At 34.3% G+C, this 24,786-nt stretch overlaps 3 protein-coding genes across 3 annotated transcripts; 2 read left to right on the forward strand and 1 right to left on the reverse strand.

Annotated features, from left to right (window-relative positions):
• The first annotated feature begins 8,688 nt into the window (after positions 1-8,688).
• Positions 8,689-9,416, forward strand: LOC133333561 (uncharacterized). Its single transcript, XM_061541903.1, has 2 exons — positions 8,689-8,742; positions 8,805-9,416. Exons 1-2 carry the CDS (start codon positions 8,689-8,691, stop codon positions 9,414-9,416), a joined length of 666 nt encoding a protein of 221 aa, XP_061397887.1.
• A 2,267-nt stretch (positions 9,417-11,683) lies between these two features.
• Positions 11,684-12,411, forward strand: LOC133333672 (uncharacterized). Its single transcript, XM_061541995.1, has 2 exons — positions 11,684-11,737; positions 11,800-12,411. Exons 1-2 carry the CDS (start codon positions 11,684-11,686, stop codon positions 12,409-12,411), a joined length of 666 nt encoding a protein of 221 aa, XP_061397979.1.
• A 9,892-nt stretch (positions 12,412-22,303) lies between these two features.
• LOC133333777 (cytochrome P450 4d8-like) lies at positions 22,304-24,718 on the reverse strand. The gene is made up of 5 exons (XM_061542102.1): positions 24,694-24,718; positions 24,435-24,578; positions 23,499-23,955; positions 22,730-23,292; positions 22,304-22,653 (listed from the first exon to the last, which is right to left on the reverse strand). Exons 1-5 carry the CDS (start codon positions 24,716-24,718, stop codon positions 22,304-22,306), a joined length of 1,539 nt encoding a protein of 512 aa, XP_061398086.1.
• Between the last annotated feature and the right edge of the window lie 68 nt (positions 24,719-24,786).

A 24,786-nucleotide genomic window follows, 5' to 3' on the forward strand; every position in this document is an offset into this window, starting at 1 on the left:
ATAAAAGTTGCAAAGATATATAGATCATATAATGTGAACCGAAGACCTAGCGATATCGGCAAAAAGCTTTTTATTGTCTATAGAAGATTTAGATGTATTTGTTTTCACATAGAATACCTAGAAGTCTTCTATTTTCAATGGCATATCGGGAAATTGTCTTTTATATGGTCTAAAGTGGACCATTTTTTTTTTTTTTTTGTCTACTGAGGCCCTAGAAAAACTAAAGAAGATGAATTTTATCTTCCCCTAAAACAGTTTGAGATCTTCAATTGTCTATCAAAGGCCATGAATCTTTATTGTCTATAGAAGGCAAATATATTTATACCCTACACAACTATGATGTCAGGGTATTATAGCTTTGTGCAGCCCCAAAAGTTTGTAACGCCCCGAAATATTGTCCTTAAGTATACAGATCGTCATATCTCTTCTAGCTGAGTCGATCCAGACATGTGTGCTCGTCCGTCCGTCTGTCCAATATAATTTGTAAATACGATACAGGCCACAGTTATGGACTAATCTTCAGGAAATTTTGCATGTAGGATGGGTTCAGGCCAATGAAGACCCCTATTGTTTTTGGTAAAGATCGGATAATATTTAGGGGATGAAATGGACCAAAAACTTTATTCTCTTCGGTTTTTCTGGTCGCTCCAGAGGCCGCAGTTATGGTCCGAACACCGTGAAATTTTACATGAAGAGGGGTGTCGGGCAAAAGAATAAGCATACCTGTCAGTCAAGGGCCGTTAGTGAGACAATGTGGCAACTATGTTGCATATATGTAAATCTTGGGAAAGAAGCATTTTCTGTCATTTGTCGTAATCAGCTTCATTAGTTATGCCTGTGTTTTGATGACAACAACATATTTTTTATTTCCTTTTTTTTTATTTGTCGACCATGGAAGGAAGGATGGCATTCGCTGTTATAGCAGCAGCAACTACGCCGACAAGTTATTGTTGTGGGAGAGTAAATTGAAATAACGTGGAATTGTACGATATTCTGTAGTGGATTCCCTCTTGGCGTAACACTCAATTTAGAAAGTGCTGAATTATGATGTTACCATGTAAATGTATCATACGGAAACTATACGGCTATGGTCTGCAAAATTTGTATATTTTTATGAAGTGGGTATGGATAGTTTTGGGAAATAATGAAATTGTAGCACACTTATGAAATATTAATTGTCAATAAAAGTTGCAAAGATATATAGATCATATAATGTGAACCGAAGACCTAGCGATATCGGCAAAAAGCTTTTTATTGTCTATAGAAGATTTAGATGTATTTGTTTTCACATAGAATACCTAGAAGTCTTCTATTTTCAATGGCATATCGGGAAATTGTCTTTTATATGGTCTAAAGTGGACCATTTTTTTTTTGTCTACTGAGGCCCTAGAAAAACTAAAGAAGATGAATTTTATCTTCCCCTAAAACAGTTTGAGATCTTCAATTGTCTATCAAAGGCCATGAATCTTTATTGTCTATAGAAGGCAAATATATTTATACCCTACACAACTATGATGTCAGGGTATTATAGCTTTGTGCAGCCCCAAAAGTTTGTAACGCCCCGAAATATTGTCCTTAAGTATACAGATCGTCATATCTCTTCTAGCTGAGTCGATCCAGACATGTGTGCTCGTCCGTCCGTCTGTCCAATATAATTTGTAAATACGATACAGGCCACAGTTATGGACTAATCTTCAGGAAATTTTGCATGTAGGATGGGTTCAGGCCAATGAAGACCCCTATTGTTTTTGGTAAAGATCGGATAATATTTAGGGGATGAAATGGACCAAAAACTTTATTCTCTTCGGTTTTTCTGGTCGCTCCAGAGGCCGCAGTTATGGTCCGAACACCGTGAAATTTTACATGAAGAGGGGTGTCGGGCAAAAGAATAAGCATACCTGTGTTGATAAAGATCGGTCAATATTTAGCGGGTCAAATGGACCCAGACTTCTGTGTGAAAAATTTGCTCCTGAAAGACATATAACCGAAAAGATGATCTATATCCAAGATATGACCTTTAAATTGATACCAATTATATGGCAGTATGTACTCTGATGTGGGAGTTATACGTAATTAGGTCAAGGTGACTATGTGCATAGTATTAATATTACTCCATTAGAGAACGCAAATGTCGCGCTGATCGCTGATGGTCAAGGACGACGCCTATAGTTTGCGGTGAAGTTGAGTTTTCATTCAGGGAGTGCAATGAACCGAAAACTGTAATTTTTGTCAGATTTTCTAGTCGCTGTAGAGGCAATTATTATATGCAGAACATCACATATTTTACAAGGTGAGGGGGATCTGACCAAATACTTAGAGCGGCTGTTTAGATGATGATCGGTCAATATTCAAGATCTATAATCGGTAAAAAGTGTGCAAATATCACGAAATATTGCCCAGGCTCAGAATATAGAACCGCAGAAAGTTCACTTTTCGTGGTAGTTGTGTAGGGTATCATATTGTCGGCCCCGTCCGACTATACTGTTCCGCTCACTGGTTTCTATTTGTTTTTAGAAAATAAAGAAGTATTCTATATTCTGCAAAAGACTGAAGAAGGGCTATAGATGACAGACATAGTGCAGAAGAGATGAGATTTTTAAAGAATATTACTGCCAGAGAATATGTGAAAGATAAGCGTAGCTTTAAAATAATATTTTTTCCTGCAAAAATCTGAGTTTTAAATGTGGCTTTTTAAGAATATCTTTTTCCAATAAATATCTTTAAGGAATAGCTATAACCTTGGATTTTATAACATTGGTTTTTATAACCAAAAGTCTTGAATATCGGGTTTTTAGAAAGTAGCCTCCATATAAAGATACTTGTCATTTCGTTAGTATATAGCTTTTAACCGCATTTCCCCACTGAAGTGGCTGTAATTTGGCATTAGAGATACTTCAAAATTTTGGGAACAAAAATCAGTCTAAACATACTTGGAATCTACAAGCGACATTTCGACCCTCAATAACCTTAATGCTGCTTAGCTTAGGTATAAATGCTAATAAGGGTACATACACGACTATACACCTTTTAATACTCTGTTTAGAAGAGCTTTCAATTGCACCACAATAATAATGTCATTATCAATTGTTCCGAATAGACTATTCTTGCAGTGGCATTTAATAAGTATTTCACATCATTGTTATAGCATACATTTAGGAGAATGCATGAAGTAGACTCGATCTTGGCACAACATAGATGACAACCAGACAGTAATTTAAATAAGTAAATTATCCTTGAAATATCTCTACATGGCGCCCGAGTGACACTACGTCAGACGAAGTGACTCAAAATTTTGCATTAGCTACCTACATGAGATTTATATCGCCACAATTCGAAATTACACGGCCAGGAAATGTCCTGCAATGAAACCACATTCGCCCCAAGCAGTATTTTCAATAGTAGGAAAAAAGGAGATGTAAGATAAGGAAAGTAAAGTCCAACACATCTTCGGACCAGAGAGCACACCACACAATGACTTTTCAGAACGTCAAAAACGAACATTTTGTTTATTAACATACCCGAAGATTATTCGACCATAGTCTCACCTCAAAGCACGATATATGGATGTAACATAATTACACTTCAATAACCTCCACCATAAGGTGGAGATTATATCAATACCTCGAAATATTTACCGGAGACTTCATTATACCCTTCACCACACTGTGGTACAGGGTATTATGTCTTTGTGCATATGTTTGTAACAGGCAAAAATAATCGACATAGACCCATGGTTCCTTTTGAGAATATGCATAGAATCACTTTCTGAGTCGATTTACGCATGTCCGTCTGTCCGTCCGCCCGTCTGTCCACGTTAAATTGTAAACAAAGTACAGGTCGCATTTATTATCCGAATTGGATGAAATTTGGTATAGGTCACTTATTTGGCCCAAGGACGAAAACTATTTAAATTGAGAAAAATCGGTTCAGATTTAGATATAGCTCCCATATATATATATTTAACCGACTTAATGTAAACGGTCCCTATATATCTTTCGATTTGCATGAAAATTGGTACAGCCTAATCACTTAGGTCTAGAATGATGTCTGCCAAGTCTCGTGATAATCTGTCCAGATTTAGATATAGCTCCCATATATAGTTTCGTCCGATTTCATGTAAATGGTGCACCAAAGTCTTTCGATTTGCACCAAATTTGGCATAACGTACTGAATTGAGCCTAGAATTATGTCTGCCAAGTTTCGTGAAAATCGGTTCAGATTTAGATATAGCTCTCATATATATCTTCCGTCCGATTTATGGTAAATTGTGTACCAAAGTCCCTATATATCTTTCGATTTGCACGAAATTTGGCATTACGTATTGAACTGAGCCTAGAATGATGTCTGCCAAGTTTCGTGAAAATCGGTCCTGATTTAGATATAGCTCCCATATATAGTTTCGTCCGATTTAAGGTAAATGGTGCTCCAAAATCCCTAAATATCTTTCGATTTGCACGAAATTTGGCACAGCGTACTGAATTAAGCCTAGAATTATCGTGAAAATCGGTTCAGATTAAGATATAGCTCTTATATATAGTTTCGTCCGATTTTATGTAAATGGTGCACCAAAGTCTCTATATATCTTTTGATTTACACGAAATTTTGCATAGTGTACTAAATTGAGTCTTGAATGACGTGACGAATCGGTTCAGATTTAAATATAGCTCTATATATAGTTTCGTCCGATTTTATGTAAATGGTCCACTAAAGTCCCTATATATCTTTCGGCACAGAGTTATGAATTAGGTGATTTATGTTTCTTGAAATCGGTTCAGATTTAGATACAGCTTCTATTTAGTATAGGTTGCAGAATGACATGTTTATGGATCCAATTTCATTTTACTGTTCCATTAAAAATGCGACGTCTGTTAGGATTTATCTGTTGAATATACCCAAAGTGGTGAAGGGTATCATATAGTCGGCCTCGTCCGACTTTACCACTTTCCTTACTGGTTAAATATATATTTTTGAAGAGAATAAAATTATATGTCAATTTATGCATGTTCGTCTGTTTAAATCACGCTAGAGCTTGTATTTTTTAAGATAAAGGTTTGGAGTTTTGCACATACATTGCTATTACTCTTATGACGTTTGGTATAGGAAATGTGATACATCGGTCCACGTTCTGGAATATCCCCCACATTACGTTACCCCCAAATATCCAGTATTGTGGGAATTGCTGGCATTTAATTGACTGTACTTTAGTATATTGAACTCAAATCTCCCTACCAAATTATGTTTGTATTGTTTTTCTGTTTTGGGAGCAACATATCCCGAATCGAACAAAACCCCTGACCGTGGTTCAGTTCGTTTGCCAGAACATCATTCACCACAGGTCAGTGTTGATGAGATGTAATGGGTGCAGGGAGTGGGTGCACTTCAAAAATTGTTCCGGGTTGGCCCGATTGCAAAATTACAGCGATAGGGATTACGTTGCATCGTGCTGCGACAGCGCAATCCCCAGCGATGCTTCGTCTACGTCGTCGTCTTCTTCGTCGGAGTACTGAACTCGACCGCAGTCTCTTCAACAGAAACCAAGTATGCAGCACTTAACACCGCACGTTGCTGTTCTCACCCCTGACAGTGCAGACAAAAATAGATGAGATAGTGGATTTCATGAATCGGAAGAATATTTTGGTCGCGGCGGTGCAGGAAACCAAACTCAATGAATGGTTACAACGTTCTGATGGTTACAACGTTCTGAGGAAGGATCGCACCATGATCTAGAGAGAGAGAGGACCAACGATACAAAAGGGAGCCTCTAGATCAAGTTGCCTATCGTGCAGGTCTGAATGACATTCATACAGATGCAGTAGCCGCAACGCTGAACGGTTACAAAGTGAATGCCGTCCTCGGAGCTCTTTTTTTTAATTCCATTAAAGACAATTGTTTTGATTTGATCTTTATCAATAAATGAACCGACTAATATTAATCCATATACATGCTTTTCTGCAACCTATGCTAAATTTCAATGGGACAAATTTGGCTAAATCGATTTATAGCACACTTGATACACACTATTCGATAATATCAATCAGACACCCGTTCGAAATATATATGTAAGCTATGTCTGCATCTGCACCCAAGGGTTGTGTTTTGTTCCGAATTGACCGGCAAGTAAATTGTAAAATAAAGAAATTTTGAAATCTGTACGTAAGAGTTGTTGTTTTTTAGTTACTTACACATCAATACGGAGAAGACCAAATTGGTTTTTTTATCTATACAAGACCTAATTGGTCCCCTGTCCTTAAAAAACCTCATTGGGTTTCTATGCATAAAATACCAGATATAATATATTTTTGGTCTTCCATCAATGGCAGACGTAGTATACCTATGGAAAAAGCAGTATTTAATCAGTTGATATCATCATTGCATGGAGACCTAGATGTTTTGTATCGTCTAGCACACTTGATACACACTATTCGATAATATCAATCAGACAGCCGTTCGAAATATATATGGAAGCTATGTGTGCATCTGCACCCATTACAAAAAAAGTGCAATCAATCTGGTCTCAATTGAATACGTTGAGCAAAATTTCGTCAATCGGAGGAATTTGGTGCACCATTTACCTAAAATCGGACGAAAATATATATGTGAAAAAATATATATCTAAATCAGCTTTTCAGGAAAATTAACACACATCGTTCTAGACTTAAGTGAGTACGCTATGACAAACTTCGTGCAAATCGAACGGTATATAGGGACTTTGGCACACCATTTACCTTAAATCGGAATAATATATATTGGAGCTATATCTAAATTTGAACCGATTTTCACGAAACTTCGCACACATCATTCTAGGCTTAATTTAGTACGCTATACAAATTTCATGCAAATCGAAAGAAATTTAGAGGCTTTGGTACACCTTCTACACAAAATCGGACGAGAATATGTATGTGAGCTATATCCAAATCTGAACCGATTTCCACGAAATTTGGCAGACATGACTCCAGACCCAATTCAGAACGCTGTGCCAAATTTCGTGCAAATCGATGAATATATATGGTCTTGGGTGCACCATTTACATTATATCGGACGCAAATGTATATGGGAACTATATCTAGATCTGAACCGATTTTCACGAAACTTCGCACGCATCATTCTAGGCTTAATTCAGTACACTGTGCAAATCGCAAGATATATAGGGACTTTAGTGCACCATTTACCTTATATCGGACGAAAATATATATGAGAGCTATATCTAAATATGAACCGATTTTCAGGAAACTTAGCACACATCATTCTAGGCTCAATTCAGTACGCTGTGCCTAATTTCGTGTAAATCGAAACATTAAATCGGACGAAAATATATATGGGAGCTATATCTAAATCTGAACCGATTTTCATGAAACTTAGCACACATCATTCCAGGCTTAATTTAGTACGCTGTACCAAATTTCATGCAAATCGAAAGATATTTAGTGACATTAGTACACCATTTACCTTAAATCGGACGAAAATATATATGGGAGCTATATCTAAATCATATCAGATTTTTCTCAATTTCAATAGGGTTCGTCCTTGGGCCAAATGAATGAGCTGTGCCAATTTTCATCCAATTCGAATAATAAGTGTGACATGTACTTTGTTCACAATTTAACATGGACAGACGGACGAACGGATGCATGTCCATAAATCGGCTTAGAAAGTGTGTCTATCTCGTTTCCTTTTGCCTGTTACAAACACATGCACAAAGACATAATACCCTGTACCACAGTGTGGTGAAGGGTATAAAAATGGTTTAACAACTTAGTTTGCCAGATTTCAAATTCCAGTCCCTTTATTATCGTTCAGTTTTATGTAAATTCTACACCAACGATTCTACGTCTGTCCGATTAAACCAAAATATAGCTTATAATTGAGTATAGGAGGACATTTTTGGAATGTGATGATATTTAGTTGCAGATCCCAATTAGCAGATTTCATATTAATAATGCAATAAAGACTCTATGTCCGATTGAAATGCAAATTTACAGATTAAAGTATAGAATGACGTCTGAGTAAACTCTTGTGCTCTTATATCCGTCCCGTCCGACTTTGGTACTTTCCATTAATAACAGATGATCTGGTTGTTATTAAATCTTTTGGAGATCCTAATGCCATTCTATCCATATCGTGACTCATCCTGACAAATAAACATTCTATGTTTTGAAACCGTTATTGGTCTTCGACTACTGGACGTCTCCATTGGTGTTTCACTAATCAAATATCTTATCAGAGTACAAATGTACACTTTGATTTTCTAGAATAACAATATTTAAAAATATACACCGCAGGTGTCAATTGTGCTCCAAATTCCACTTGATTTTATTTAGTGATTTTTTGTACAGATATTTAACAAGACCTTTCTTAGCCTGCAGTAGGAGCGTACAATTCTTTGGTTTGTCTTATCAAACCAATGACAATTTCAGATAATAGATGGAGTTAAGTGTTCGTTCGCTCGATGATTAATATCTATCATCTAATTATTGTACTTAATGTCATTCATTAAAAATAAATTGACGAAATATGTTCGAGAATGTTAAGATAGCGCAAATTTGTGTGCTTAAGATTGTCCTCAGTTAGTTCCTAGAAACATAGATAATCGCTTGACCATAGGATAGGGGACTATAAAAGTTGTCGAGTTCATTTATTGCAGTGTCAGTTAATCCGTGCATTTAATCAACGTTCGGTGTTACAACAACAATGAAATTTACTGTATTCGCTGTCATTGCCGCCTTCTGCCTTGTTGCAGTTTCGGTGAGTTTCCTGCGGCCCAAGCAAATTAGCAAAATTTTTCTTACTTCCCAATCGTTTTTCAGGCCAATGCTACCGGGGATATTTTCCTTCAAAATGAGTTAATGGAAGATATGGAACTTATATCCCAGGATTTAGCTGAAGAAATTGCCGAAATTGAACCAAACGGTGCCTTCACCGGCATGTACTTTGTTATCAAGAAAGCTTTACGTTATGTCAAGGGTTTGAATTGTACCATCAAGGAGGTATTGGCCATTCAAACGGCTGCCCAAAACTTTGTCGACAGTGTTCGTGCTTGTGGTGGTGAAGTCTCCAAAAAGGTTCAAAATCTAATTGATGCCTGCAATGACATTATCCAGACCTGCAAGGAAATTTTGGGCATTAACGAAACTATTTGTGGCAATAGCAATGATGTCGAGGAGTCTAGCGGCGATGATGTTGAAAGCCATGGTGTCATTTCCAAGGCGAAGACCGCCCATAAGTGTTTTGTGAAAATGGTACGCAAGGTAAATAAGTTGAAGAAACAAGTTAAGCGGGCTATCAAAATGATTAAGAGCATCAAGAAAGTGCCAGGTGATACCAGTGACTGTGTCATGGATGCCGTCAACAATTTGGAAATGTATTTCACACAATTCCCAGCTAACATTAAAACTTGTTCCAAATTGACCAGCAAGTAAATTGTAAAATAAAGATATTTTGAGATCTGTACGCAAGGGTTGTTGTTTTTTAGTTATTTAGACATCAATACGGAGAAGACCAAATTGGTTATTTTATCTATACAAGAACTAATTGGTCCCCTATCCTTAAAAAACCCTCATTAGGTTTCTATGCATAAAATACCAGATATAATATATTTTTGGTCATCCATCAATGGCAGACGTAGTATACCTATGGAAAAAGTAGTATTTACACAGAAAAAAAAGCCACCCCGAAATTTTTGATTAAAAGCGTTTTGATTCAGCGTTCGACAAAAAGATGTCGATAACATATTTCAAACGTAGTCGGAAATGTTTATCAAACACCAACAATTCACAAAAAAACCATCAACAAACGAGTTTGCCCAAAAAAATTATTAAATTTGTTTTGACAATTTTTAATAATTTTTTTGTAATATGCCATATTATTTTTTATTACGTTATTACAAAGTACTTTGTTGAATAGATTTTAAAAGATGGATAACAAATATAAGTTTTTATTCGGTATAGAGCTACACATTTAGTTTAAAGCCGTTAAAATACTGAAAATTTGGAGGTATTTTTGTGGGAGAGCTGTAATAATAAGGGTAAAAATCGGCAATTGCTGTTTAAAAGGTTTTGTATCGTACTACAAGAAATTTAATTTGAAATAATAATAATAATTTGATAAACAAGATTGTCAATATGAAAAATATTTTATCGATTAACAAAATAAAATTCAACAAAATTTTTAGCAATTCTCATAGCTTTATCAAAATATTTTCGAATGGGATTACAATTTTTTTTATCGGCGATTGTAAATATGAACATTATTTTTATCGGCGAAAAATCAATCAAATTTTAATTGGATTTTTGCATTTTTTTATCAAATGGTTACAATTTTTTTTCTGTGTAACATCAATCCATATACATGCTTTTCTGCAACCTATGCTAAATTTCAATGGGACAAATTTGGGTAAATCGATTTATAGCACACTTGATACACACTATTCGATAATATCATTCAGACACCCGTTCGAAATATATGTGGAAGCTATGTCTGCATCTGCACCCATTACAAAAAAAGCGCAATCAATCTAGTCTCAATTGAATACGTTGAGCAAAATTTCGTGTCAATCGGAGATGTTTGGGGCACCATTTACCTAAAATCGGAGGAAAATATATATGTGGCAGATATATCTAAATCTGCATTTTCAGGAAAATTAACACACAACATTCTAGACTTAAGTCAGTACGCTATGTCAAATTTCGTGCAAATCGAACGGTATATCGAACGGGACTTTGGCACACCATTTACCTTAAGTCGGAAGAATATATATGTTTCACGAAACTTAGCACACATCATTCTAGGCATAATTCAGTACGCTGTGCAAATCGCAAGATATATAGGGACTTTAGTGCACAATTTACCTTAAATCGGGCGAAAATATATATGGGAGCTATATCTAAATCTGATCCGATTTTTCCCATTTTTGGAATATGATGGTATTTAGATGCAGATCCCAATTAGCAGATTTCATGTTAATAATACAATAAAGACTCTATGTCCGATTGAAATGCAAATTTACAGATTTAAGTATAGAATGACGTCTGAGTAAACTCTTGTGCTCTTATATCCGTCCCGTCCGACTTTGGTACTTTCCATTAATAACAGATGACCTGTTTGTTATTAAATCTTTTGGAGATCCTAATGCCATTCTATCCATATCGTGACTCATCCCGACAAATAAATATTCTATGTTTTGAAACCGTTATTGGTCTGGACGTCTCCATTGGTGTTTCACAAATCAAATGTCTTATCAGTGTATAAATGTACACTTTGATTTTCTAGAATAACAATATTTAAAAATATATACCGCAGGTGTCAATTGTGCTTCACATTCCACTTGTACCGGTATTTAACAAGACCTTTCTTAGGCTGCAGTAGGAGCGTACAATTCTTTGGTTTGTCTTATCAAACCAATGACAATTTCAGATAATAGATGAAGTTAAGTGTTCGTTCGATCGATGATTAATATCTATCATCTAATTATTGTACTTAATGTCATTCATTAAAAATAAATTGACGGAATATGTTCGAGAATGTTAAGATAGCGCAAATTTGTGTGCTTAAGATTGTCGTCATTTAGTTGCTAGACACCTAGATAATCGCTTGACCATAGGATAGGGGACTATAAAAGTTGTCGAGTTCATTTATTGCAGTGTCAGTTAATCCGTGCATTTAATCAACGTTCGGTGTTACAACAACAATGAAATTTACTGTATTCGCTGTCATTGCCGCTTTCTGCCTTGTTGCAGTTTCGGTGAGTTTCCTGCAACCCAACGAAATTAGCAAAACTTTTCTTACTTCCCAATCGTTTTTCAGGCCAATGCCACCGGTGATATTTTCCTTCAAAATGAATTGATGGAAGATATGGAACTTATATCCCAGGATTTAGCTGAAGAAATTGCCGAAATTGAACCAAACGGTGCCTTCACCGGCATGTACTTCGTTATCAAGAAAGCTTTACGTTATGTCAAGGGTTTGAATTGTACCATCAAGGAGGTATTGGCCATTCAAACGGCTGCCCAAAACTTTGTCGACAGTGTTCGTGCTTGTGGTGGTGAAGTCTCCAAAAAGGTTCAAAATCTAATTGATGCCTGCAATGACATTATCCAGACCTGCAAGGAAATTTTGGGCATTAACGAAACTATTTGTGGCAATAGCAATGATGTCGAGGAGTCTAGCGGCGATGATGTTGAAACCCATGGTGTCATTTCCAAGGCGAAGACCGCCCATAAGTGTTTCGTGAAAATGGTACGCAAGGTAAATAAGTTGAAGAAACAAGTCAAGCGAGCCATCAAAATGATTAAGAGCATCAAAAAAGTGCCAGGTGATACCAGTGACTGTGTCATGGATGCCGTCAACAATTTGGAAATGTATTTCACCCAATTCCCAGCTAACATTAAAACTTGTTCTAAATTGACCAGCAAGTAAAATGTAAAATAAAGATATTTTGAGATCTGTACGCAAGAGTTGTTGTTTTTTAGTTATTTAGACATCAATACGGAGAAGACCAAATTTGTTCTTTTATCTATACAAGAACTAATTGGTCTCCTATCCTTAAAAAACCTCATTGGATTTCTATGCATAAAATATCAGATATGATATATTTTTGGTCTTCCATCAATGGCAGACGTAGTATACGTATGGAAAAAGTAGTATTTAATCAATTGAAATCATCATTGCATGGAGACCTAGATGTTTTGTATCGTCTAAAGATGTCCTGAAGCTTTGTATTAAATATGGAAGATGTTCCATATTTAATACAAAGCTTGAGGATGTACAGAATTTTTATTATTCATGAAAGCTATAGACAAATTATTATTATAGATTACCCGAAAGACTGCTATGCACTTTATTTTAACACCAAAAAAGCCATATAGAATATATATATATATATATGTTTTTTATCGTCTAAGAAAATCTAGTGGTGCTACGACTATATGTATAAAATTGTATACAAAGGGCTTACAGATGATAAAAGACCTATAAGTATTTTGTTCTCTATAGAAAAGTAAATACCTTATAGAAGACTGGGATGTATTCTATACAGAATTCAAAAAATTCATCAAAGATCTTATGATTCAAATGTACTTTAAAAAATATTCGTCTCAAATCCACATTTGTTACTAAACAGTATAGTCGGGCGGGGCCCACCATACGATACCCTACACTACTGCCACGGAACTTAACTTTCTTCGGATTTGTTTTCCGAACCTGGGCAATATTTCGTGATAGTTGGACCCTCTTGCCCAATTAGAGGTCAACAGAACCTCTTCCTTATACTGACATATTTTCCGAATATCACTAATATTCAGTATAGTCCTTCTAATTACTTGTCCATATTCCCTTCACCGTGGTCTGTGCTGTGATGTTCGTCTTATAATTGTGGCCTATAGATCGACTCAAAAAAAAAAACACACACACACACAAAAAAGTTTTCGGTCCACTTCATCCCAAATTTTGTATGTGATCATCACCGAAAATTATAGGCGTTGTCCTTGACCATAACTGGATCCTCTTGGAAAATTTTAAAGCGATAAGCGCTATATTTTTGGCCTCTAATGTTAATGGATTACTAAATAATATCTGAATACGTAAGGACCTGTAAATATTTAAGTGTAACTCCGACATCTTGGATATACTATCAACTTCTCGGGATCATGTCCTTCAGGGGTAAATATATATGCTATAGAATAAAAAGTTTGAAATTTTTCACACAAGTCAGGGTCCATTTGACCCGCTAAATATTGATCGACCTTTATCAAATAAGCATGGTTATTCTTTGGCCTTATCCCCTTCTCCATGCAAAAATTCGCGATGTTCAAGCCATAATTGCGGCCTCTGTAGCGACCAGAAAACCAGTCAAAATTAAGTTTTTGGTTCATTTCATCCCCTAAATATTAAGGGATCTTTACCAAAAAGAGTATATGCAACCATAAGTTTGGTATCAATTTGAAGGTCAACAACTCCTCTTGGATATACTATCAACTTCTCGGGTATATGTCCTTCAGGAGTAAGTATATACTCCCCAGAATAAAAATTGTGTAATTTTTCACACGATCTTTATCAAAACAGACATGCTTATTCTTTGGCACGATCCTCATCTCCATGTAAAATTTCACGATGTTTGGACCATAACTGGGGCCTCTGGAGCGCCCAGAAAAACCGACAAAAATTAAGTATTTGGTCCATTTCATCCCCTAACTATTAACCGATCTTTACCAACAGCAATAGGGGTCTTCATTGGGCCGAAACTATCCTCCATGCAAAATTTAGTGAAGATAGGTCCATAAATGTGGCCTGTATCGTGTTTACAAATTATAATGGACAGACGGACGGACGGACACACATGTATAGATCGCCTCAGCTAGTTGAGATGTGACAATCGGTTTACTTAAAGGTGGGTCTAGGACCAATATTTCGCGGCGTTACAAACTCTTGGGTCTGCACAAAGCTATAATACCCTGACAACATAGTTGTGCGGGGTATAAAAATAAAAAATAAATAAAAATAATCTTTTAAAAAAATATTATTTCAATATTCAACGTTGATAGCTCAGATATTCCAGTGTTTCATTTGTCAACCTCGTACTTAAGCTACATTCATATTTATAAACACCTACACCAATAACAATATATGCAATGAAATAGTCGTCGCGTCATATTTGTCCAAACTCCATCTGGCAAGGCTTCTCCATTTGTCGCCGTCGTCGTCATCTTTGCTATCCTAATAAGTATGAGTTTTCTGTACAAATATGTTGAAATATAATGTCGTAATAATATGCATGCAACGAAGGCAGCAAAATCCTTAAGCCGACGATGTTTATGCTGACAAATACCGCAAAAATTCTTGGCATCCAGTTTGGAGCAAAGTCTGCTGATTTTTGTCAGCCATAATAATCTACCGGAAGAACGGAAGGATGGATGGCAAGGTTGTTGCATTTTGCCTTGACATTCACACTTTAATGAATGTGGCAAAGAACAAGGTTATGTGTTGCAGGAGATGATGCAGTATAACAAATACAAATTATATATGTGTGGATGTGTGTATCCGTTTAACAAAATAATATTAAATTTTTGTGGAGATAAGACAATCACACGTATCTTAGTATAATTACCAATGTATTTCTGTATTTGGGAAGTAAGATGTTAAATTCGGACAGACTGAATCCTCCACAAGAGAAAATATGTTAACTATTCAGAAAAAGTGTCCTTTTAGCAAATCAATGAGGCTTAAGTCGAAGGTATTGAACAAAGCTAAACAAAGATTTTAAAATATCTATATATATAAAAATCAATTTCTGTTTGTTTGTTTGATCAGTGTTAGCTATAGACTCCTAAACTACTGAACGGATTTTCATGAAATTTTCACAGTCGATTTTTGAGTACATTTGTGGTAACATAGGGTACTTAATTTTTTGATGGGGGCAGGGGAAACAGTAGCCCCCATACAAATTGCCCCCTTTTTAGATCAGAATTGGCCATTATAGCAAAGAATTGGAATTGACAATTATAGCAAACTGTTAGTAAATATACAAACCACAGATGTTTACTAAGTTCATAAACCACCTTTATGTAGGTGTTGCCAATTCCCTATTTGTTGTTATGAAAATGATAAAGGTGGAAGTATCTGAATCAAAAAGATGATACTGATGACAGAGTTCGTACAATTCGAGCACGAAGCGATTTAAATAATTTGGACTGTATACACAAATTAGTACTGTACATACATTTGTCCTCTTTATACCCTTCACCAAACTGTGTTTCAGGGTATTATGACTTTGTGCATATGTTTGTAACAGGCAAAAGAAATCGAGATAGACCCATGGTTCCTTTTGAGAATAAGCATAAAATAACTTTCTGAGTCGATTTGTGCATGAAATGGTCCCTATATATCTTTCGATTTGCAAGAAATTTTTTGGTATAGCCTACTAAATTAGGTCAAGAATAATGTGCGCTAAGTTTCATGAAAATCGGTTCAGATTTAGATATAGCTCCCATATATAGTTCCGCCCGATTTTAGGTAATTGGTACACCAAAGTCGCTATATATCATTCGATTTGCATGAATTTTGGCATAGCGTACTGAATTAAGTCTAGAATGATTGTGCTAAGTTTCATGAAAATAGGTTCAGATTTCGATATAGCTCCCACATATATATATATATATATACAGTGGTGGTCACAGAATTAAAACATTTACTGTGGTAAACATATATTGATCAGCCCTCGATTCGTTTGAAGTATTTTTGAAAATTTTTTATTTCAGAACACTTCGATTTACTGCACTTAAGAGATTTAGTGTGAAAATAGAAAATTTTTGCATGCAATTTTTCCATAAATAACGGTTTTTATGAAAATACATCGACTTTGAAGTGGCCATATAATTAAAACATTGTGTGGGATTTTTTACTTTACTGCATTTTTTGAAAATATTTTTAGAAAATCTCTTTAATTTAGTTAAATTTTGTGAACCCAGCACCGATAAAATCATTTACAGAAAAAAATTGTTGAAAAAATCTGTAAAATCTATCAAAATTGCCAACAATTTGTACAGTACACCTTACGTTCAGAAAATCACCCTAATTATAGAAAATAAAGGTCCGAATGCACCAGAAATTGCTAGAATTAGTAGAAAACAATAAATAATTTTCAAATTAAAGAAATATTTGAAATAAAAACTCAAAAAAATGGAATTAACCTAAAGAAACTATTCAATTTCAATAGTCTTTACTGAAGAAGGCCGGAATATTTTTGCAGTATGTGAGAAAAAATCGATTCATATTGGTATTTATTATATCAAATCGACTGTTCGAATAGTACAGAATATATTTTATCAAAAAATATATCTGTCAGAACAGAACGAACAGAGATCAACGCCTAGGTTGACGAGTAAATGTTTCTGGCATACAGCAGCATTTTTCATGTTCAACACAAGACTTCAAATATTTTTCAAACTGTAAAATTTTTACTTCCTTGATATTAAAATAGATTAAGTGGAAGTTATTCGATTCAAAAAATATTATTTTGGAAAAATATTGTCATGTTCAATAGATTTTAAGGGTCAAGAGTTGACCATCAAACATGCTGCTGTGTGCCAGAAACTTTTACTCGTCAACCTAGGCGTTGATCTCTGTTCGTTATGTTCTGACAGATATATTTTTTGATAAAATATATTCTGTACTACTCGAACAGTCGATTTGATATAATAAATAACAATATCAATCGATTTTTTCTCACATACTGCAAAAATATTCCGGCCTTCTTCAGTAAAGGCTATTGAAATTGAATCGTTCCTTTAGGTTAATTCCAATTTTTTGAGTTTTTATTTCAAATATTTCTTTAATTTGAGAATTATTTAATGTTTTCTACTAATTCTAGCAATTTCTGGTGCATTCGGACCTTTATTTTCTATAATTAGGGTGATTTTCTGAACGTAAGGTGTACTGTACAAATTGTTGGCAATTTTAATAGATTTTACAGATTTTTTCAACAATTTTTATCTGTAAATGATTTTATCGGTGCTTAGTTCACAAAATTTAACTAAATTAAAGAGATTTTCTAAAAATATTTTCAAAAAATGCAGTAAAGTAAAAAATCCCACACAATGTTTTAATTATATGGCCACTTCAAAGTCGATGTGTTTTCATAAAAACCGTTATTTATGGAAAAATTGCATGCAAAAATTTTCTATTTTCACACTAAATCTCTTAAGTGCAGTATATCGAAGTGTTCTGAATTAAAAAATTTTCAAAAATACTTCAAACGAATCGAGGGCCGATCAAAAAATGTTTAGCACAGTAAATGTTTTAATTCTGTGACCACCACTGTATATATTTGTGTCCGATTTAATGTAAATAGTCCCTATATATCTTTCGATTTGCACGAAATTTGGTATAGAATAGTGAATTAGGTCAAGAATATTGTATGCTATGTTTCGTGAAAATCGGTACAGATTTAGATATAGCTCCCATATATAGTTTCGCCCGATTTTAGATAAATGGTGCACCAAACCCCTGAAAATCATTCGATTTTGGCAAAGCGGACTGAATTAAGTCTAGAATAATGTGTGCAAAGTTTCGTGAAAATCGGTTCAGATTTAGATATAGCTCCCATATATATTTTCGTACGATTTTATGTAAATGGTGCACTAAAGCCTCTATAATTGGCACAACAAAATCGCTATATTTCATTCCATTTGCATGCATTGTGGCATAGCGTAGAATGATGTGTACTAAGTTTCGTGAAAAACGATTCAGATTTAGATAGATTTTGGCATAGCGTACTGAATTTGAATAATTGCGCTAAGTTTCATAAAAATCGGTTCAGATTTAGATATAGCTCCCATATATATTGTTGACCGATTTAATGTAAAGAGTCTCTATATATCTTTCGATTTGCACGAAATTTGGTACAGCCTACTAAATTAGGTCAAGAATGATGTATGCTAAGTTTCGTGAAAATCGGTTCAGATTTAGATACAGCTCCCATATATATTTTCGACAGATTTTATTTAAATGGTGCACTGAAAATCATTCGATTTGCACGAATTAAGTCTAGAATAGTCTAGCAAAGTTTCGTGAAAATCGTTCAGATTTATATGTAGCTTCCATATATATGTTCGTCCGATATAAATTAATCTCTGGTAACTTTCCTTGAATTCGGTTCATGGTAAATTTACACCATGTAATCAATGGATGTCTGATTGAGATTAAATTTTAAACTGACCAATATACCAAATAGCGTGTGTCAAGTTTGCTTTAAATCGATTTACAAAATTAAGCATACGTTGCAGAATGACATGTGTAGGGATTGATGTTAGTCGGTTTAGATATAGTTAAATTTCACATATTTAAATTCGTTAAATTTCATGTCAATGTTCCAGATTTAGATATAGCTCCCATATATAGTTTCGTTCGATTTCATGTAAATGGTGCACCACATATATCTTGCGATTTGCACGAAATTTGGCATAACGTACTAAATTGAGTCTAGAATGATGTCTGCCAAGTTTCGTGAAAATCGGTCCAGATTTAGATATAGCTCCCATATATAGTTTCGTTCGATTTCATGTAAATGGTGCACCAAAGACCCTATATATCCTTCGATTTGCACGAAATTTGGCATAACGTACTGAATTGAGCCTAGAGTGATGTCTGCCAAGTTTCAAGAAAATCGGTTCAGATTTACATAGAGCTCCCATATATAGTTTCGTCCGATTTCATGTAAATGGTGCCCCAAAGTCCCTATATATCTTTCGATTTGCACGAAATTTAGCATATCGTACTGAATTAAGCCTAGAGTGATGTCTGTCAAGTTTCGAGAAAATCGGTCCAGATTTCTATATAGCTCCCACATATAGTTTCGTCCGATTTCATGTAAATGGTGCACCAATTCCAAGTAAATTGGGCATCAAACTCCTCATGTTAGTCAGATTGACATCAAAGTAGTTGTGTTTTCTAGAAGTACAGACATAGCCCATCGGATGACCTATTTATATTTTTATATTTGTTTGAAGTCGATTTACATACTTTATGGATAGATCTAGATAGATTCACATTTAGATAAATATCACATATTGTATTTCATCCAATTTCATGTTAAGAGTCCTGTTTAATATACCCATAGTGGTGAAGGGTATCATATAGTCGGCCCCGTCCGACTTTACTACTTTCCTTACTGGTTTTATTTTCAGTTTGTGAAAACATATTTACTTTGGAAAAAATGTTATTTGGCTTAAAAACACCGAAGTGAATATTGTGAATTTTAATTATAAATCGTTTGATCATCTAGAAGGCACGTTAAAAGTCGGAGACTGGGATATAATAAATTTAGATATACCTTTAATTTTTATTCGCTGATCCTATTACTGATAACAAAAACATCCATCTAAGTCGTTTTATGTACTGCGTTCTGTGCATTATTTTCATGTAATTTTTTTCAAACCAAATGCTTTGGGATTTTGTTCTAATAATCATAATCCCTCATCATTCAATATATTCCTAGATCAGCGCAAAATTATTGTTGTACAGCAACTGTTTTAGCGGGGAAAGATTGCAACACTTTGCGTAGAATTTTTGTATCAAATTTATATTTAACGCAACGTGTAAAGTTAATACTGGCAAATGCTCTATTAATGTCGCTGCTCTTATACGGACTTGGAGTGTATTCGGGATCCATTGATTTGCATGTTAATAAGCTAAAGCGAATTATTAGTGGATGTTCTTTTGAAAAATATTCAGTATATATATTACCGTGGACCCTTAAGGATGTTATTTTCACAGCAATAATGCTATACGTTTAAAAATTCTATGTCAGTTACACATTTCATAGTAAAAATTACCATATTATGGATTTACTTTTTTGGCCTTTGGAAGGGGCAGCGAAGTGCCACGGGTCCAGCTAGTATACATTAAAAAAATAGGATTTTGAAATTGTTGTAGTAAACATACAGAAAATGTATCTTCTTTGCTTGGAAATTCAATTGTTTAATTTACTGCCATCTTCCGGAATAGTACGCTAACAAAAACATGAACTCGGTGCTGCCATCTATCGGTCTCGATACAGTATTACAAATTAACGTTATAGGTGGTTGCCATTGATTCGTTATATACAGAAGTGTATTTTATCATATGGTACTAAAATAATCAATGAATATTGAATATTATATATGTATACATATATTTTATAATATTGGATATTATAAATATTATAAAATTTCAATAACTAGATAATTTCAAGGACAAACTGAGACAATGCTAGCGTTTTTAAAAACACATTTCCAAATGAAATTTTTAGTTCAAAGAAACGTCTTTTAGGAATTTTTTAGGAAAATTTTTTTCAAAAATATCTCAGTTATGATTTTGAATTTTTAAAGAATATTTTTTCAATGGAATGTCTGGGAAGAATTTTTAATGAATAATTTATCGAAAGAATATCATTAAAACTATTGAATATAAATATATAGTTTATTCTGAGACTTGAAGTGGATTTTGACGTAGAATATTTTATTCATTGGCATTATATACCTAGAATTAAGTTTCATGTTACTTTAATGTACACAGTCGAAAAAAATACTGGGAAATGTCTTTGAAAAAAATACAAGAACATTTTGAATTTTTGGTTCAAAATGTATGACTATTTATAAATACAGATTTCACTTGTTCAGTGACTTATGCTAAAAATTGATGGAGACTATTTTTGTCCCTTATACTATCCTTCTAAATCGACATCTTGTGGGAAAAATGGGTAAAAACTAGTAATAAGTACGATATTAACCCTAAAATGAGTTGCTGTTTTTTTTAAGATCGACATCTTGTGGGAAAAATGGGTAAAAACTAGTAATAAGTACGATATTAACCCCAAAATGAGTTTTTGTTTTTTTAAGATTTTTGAAGTTTAGGCTGATTTTTGAGTTTAAGTCTATTCTGAGACTTATAGTAAAACTTTATGGCGAACATTTCTGTAGAATATTTTGAGCAGCTTTAACCCCGTTTTTAATGTGATTTCAATCACTCCTGGAAAAGGGGACCGAAAAGACCTCTTTAATGAGTCGGTTGAGGGTTAAAGTTGCACACCAAAATATTCCTCGATATTTTATCAGTAATATTGCCGAGCACACTATATACCTAAAATGCAAGGATTTCAAGAAATCATAATTCGAAAATTATCAAAATTCTTGAAAAGGGGGAATATTGACCCGCCTTTTTTGGTTACCTCCCGACGTAAACTTTCAAAATGCCGATACATGTGTCTTCTTTTTTTAGCCCCTCTTTCATAATCTGTTGGAATTTCACGGTAATTATTTTTTGTGTTGCACAGTGTAATTTTTCCAAGTTAAAACTATGTACTTTTCGTTTGATTTGAAATGAATATTTTCACAGAGTGCATACATTTTTTCGAAGGAAAATGTATGTTAATTTTTAATAAATATTTTTCCAAGTTAAATCTGAGTTTATGTGAATTTTAAGGAATTTTCCCAGTTAAAAAAAGCGTGGATTTTTGACAAATATTTTTTCAAAGATATATCTGTGTTATAATCGTATAGTTTGGAAGAATGCTTTCCAAAGTATTTTAACGAATATTTGTTCAAGGGGTATCAGAGTTATAGACGTGGGCTTTTAAATAACATTAATATCTGAGTTTTAAGCATGGATGTTTAAATAATATTGTGTTAGGAATTAAAAAAAATTGTTCAAATGTTCGTGAAATTTAAGACAATAATTCTCAAAAGCCACTTCTTATACGAATGGAATAAAATAATAATTTTTAAGCAATATTTGCATCCCCTTTGTTTTATTAATTTCGTTATCATGTTGTACATCATTATTTTGATGTTCTCTTCTTCAAACCAATTTGCATACCAGTTTCCGAACGTAAAACAATTCCAAGTATGGGTTCAACATTTACACCGAATGGCAACAGCTCATATTCCCTGACGATTTTACAAAGTATAACTTTCATTTCCAACATTGCAAAGCGTTGACCAATACAATTTCGTTGCCCCGCACTAAATGGAATATAGGTAAATGGGTTACTAGAAGACGTGTCTTCGTGTCGATCTGGTATAAAATCAGATGGTTTTTCATAATATCGAGGATCTCTCATTGTATTGAAAATTGAAATAACGAACTGTGTATTGGCAGGAATAATGCCATCACCAAAACGAGAGTGAGCTGTAATCATGAAAAACGGATGAGAAATGAATTTTAAGAACATTTTTCGATTGGTTTTTAATCCATAACAGCTTACTATAATGAAAATCTTCGCTGATTTCACGCCCAATTAATGGTACTGGTGGGTACAGCCTCATTGACTCCTTTATTACACATTCCATATATTTCAATTCATTTAATTTGGACATTGTGAATGGCTCGATATTCAATTCTCCAAAAACTGCATATATTTCAGATAGCAGCCTTTTCTGTACTTCAGAATGGCGTGACACCAGATATAGAGTGAAACTAATGGCAGTCGTTGTGGTATCGTGACCCTCAAACATAAATGTATCGACTTCCTCCTGGATGTCATCATTTGACAATGGTCGACCATCAATTGAAGCTTGCAAGAGAACATCGAGTAAAGCCATATGCTTTCTAGCACCAATGTCATGGGGATCATGATTTTTTTCGGCTTCTGAATTTAATTGTATCTCCAATTCTCGGCGACGTTCCTCAATGACAGTTTTTGTGAATTTGTGCATGATTTTTATGAGTTTATTTTGTCGTAGTTTCTTCAGTGGACACAAAATAGAAAACACTAATTCCTTGTTTAGATGGGCACGAATAAATCGCCACATCATCAGATTTGTTATTCTGAAAGAAATGTAAAAAAAGGAAAACAACGGATGTAGTCGAGCAGGGCCGATAAGGAGATGAAAGTATTGTTTTATACCCTCAGCCTTAGGTATAAGGAAGATATATATTCATATATAATAATCACAGGGTGTATTATACATATATGACAGGCTGAGGGTATATTGCTGGTGTCAACGTCTGTTTTTATTTCAATTACAACTTACTCCCTCACAGCAATCTTATATGGCATAGTTTTGTCCGTCTGAGCATGGACATTAACACCCATTGCTGATTCCATTATTATATCCAAGGTAGCTGAACAAATATAGGGCATTATATCAAATTTTGTCACACCATTGGCTCTCTCCGAGAGGCAATTAATCAAAACCGTCGATTGTCTATCGAAGATTTCTAAGAATTGTTCCAATATTGTAAAATGAAATGTTGGTGTTATAATTTTACGGCGGGTATACCATTTTTGTGAGTCGCTTATTAGCAAACCTGTTCCCAGCCATGGTTTTAAGATATTATATAAATTTGATTTGCGCGTTTGTGTGGAATGAACTAAAAATTGTTCAATCAATTCTGCATTTGATGTGAATATAAACAGACGATCTAGTACCCAGCCTTTTATAGTGTCTCCATATAAATTGTATGCTTCAAACGACTTTGCCAGTAATTCTAAAATTAAAAAAAATAGAATCATTTTGTTGTTGTCGGCGCCCCGCTTGATTACAGCGCCCCGCTTGATTACAGTCTTAGTAGCCATGGTACAATAATACAATAGCTAATTACTAATTTAAATATTATTATCTCAAACCGGGTAAAAATACACAAATTGATTAGTGGCTACCTATACAATTATTATAATTTTAATATTTGTTCAAAGTTCGCAACGGCAAACGATATGCAAATAAAATCAATTAATACAAAAATTATGAATTATCAAGAATAAATCTAATACCAATATTAGTAGAAAATATCTTATAGGAAAAGTAACCTTAAGAGATACGAGATTTGTTTCTTCATTCATTTTTATGTTCACTTTTATATATATCGAATTCATTAATAAAATTAAAAAGTGCCTGTATACAAAGCATCAATATATGTCCAATTGTGTTTATGACTTTGTTGTAGGTGCAGTTTTACAAAAATCTTACTTTTCGGTGTTAGAGTTGTTGCTTCACCCACACAGCCTAATACTGGAACACACAACGGCCCAGGAATATGATCCGTAAGCTGGCGACCATATTTTGTTATTGTATCAATAACAGCGAAATGAAAACCAGCGTGAAGTGTACCATCTTAAAGGCAAGAGAAAACTGGTCAGCTACAGAATGACTTAATGTCACATAGAACGATATTCAATTCCATTCAATAATAATAAAAAACAAGAACAAAAAATAGAGAGTAATATACGAAATGAGAATGCGGTTTGTTGCATTATCGCTTTCAAAGAATCCACTCTCTTTAACGGGATTTCAAAACAATCAACGAAATCCAATAAGTGAG

Source organism: Musca vetustissima, unplaced genomic scaffold (genome assembly GCF_032173495.1).
Source record: "Musca vetustissima isolate MV318-11 ecotype Yass unplaced genomic scaffold, APGP_CSIRO_Mvet_v1 utg586, whole genome shotgun sequence".
Lineage (NCBI taxonomy): Eukaryota > Metazoa > Arthropoda > Insecta > Diptera > Muscidae > Musca > Musca vetustissima.

What these genes read in the sequence shown, in the direction of transcription:
- LOC133333561 (XM_061541903.1), top strand. Translation starts at nt 8,689, where the DNA reads ATGAAATTTACTGTATTCGCTGTCATTGCCGCCTTCTGCCTTGTTGCA. An exon ending in TCTGCCTTGTTGCAGTTTCG is followed by an intron (nt 8,743 to 8,804) that starts GTGAGTTTCCTG and finishes ATCGTTTTTCAG; the next exon opens with GCCAATGCTACCGGGGATAT.
- LOC133333672 (XM_061541995.1), top strand. Translation starts at nt 11,684, where the DNA reads ATGAAATTTACTGTATTCGCTGTCATTGCCGCTTTCTGCCTTGTTGCA. An exon ending in TCTGCCTTGTTGCAGTTTCG is followed by an intron (nt 11,738 to 11,799) that starts GTGAGTTTCCTG and finishes ATCGTTTTTCAG; the next exon opens with GCCAATGCCACCGGTGATAT.
- LOC133333777 (XM_061542102.1), bottom strand. Translation starts at nt 24,718, where the DNA reads ATGCAACAAACCGCATTCTCATTTC. An exon ending in ACAAACCGCATTCTCATTTC is followed by an intron (nt 24,579 to 24,693) that starts GTATATTACTCT and finishes CTTGCCTTTAAG; the next exon opens with ATGGTACACTTCACGCTGGT. An exon ending in TATAAGATTGCTGTGAGGGA is followed by an intron (nt 23,293 to 23,498) that starts GTAAGTTGTAAT and finishes CATTTCTTTCAG; the next exon opens with AATAACAAATCTGATGATGT.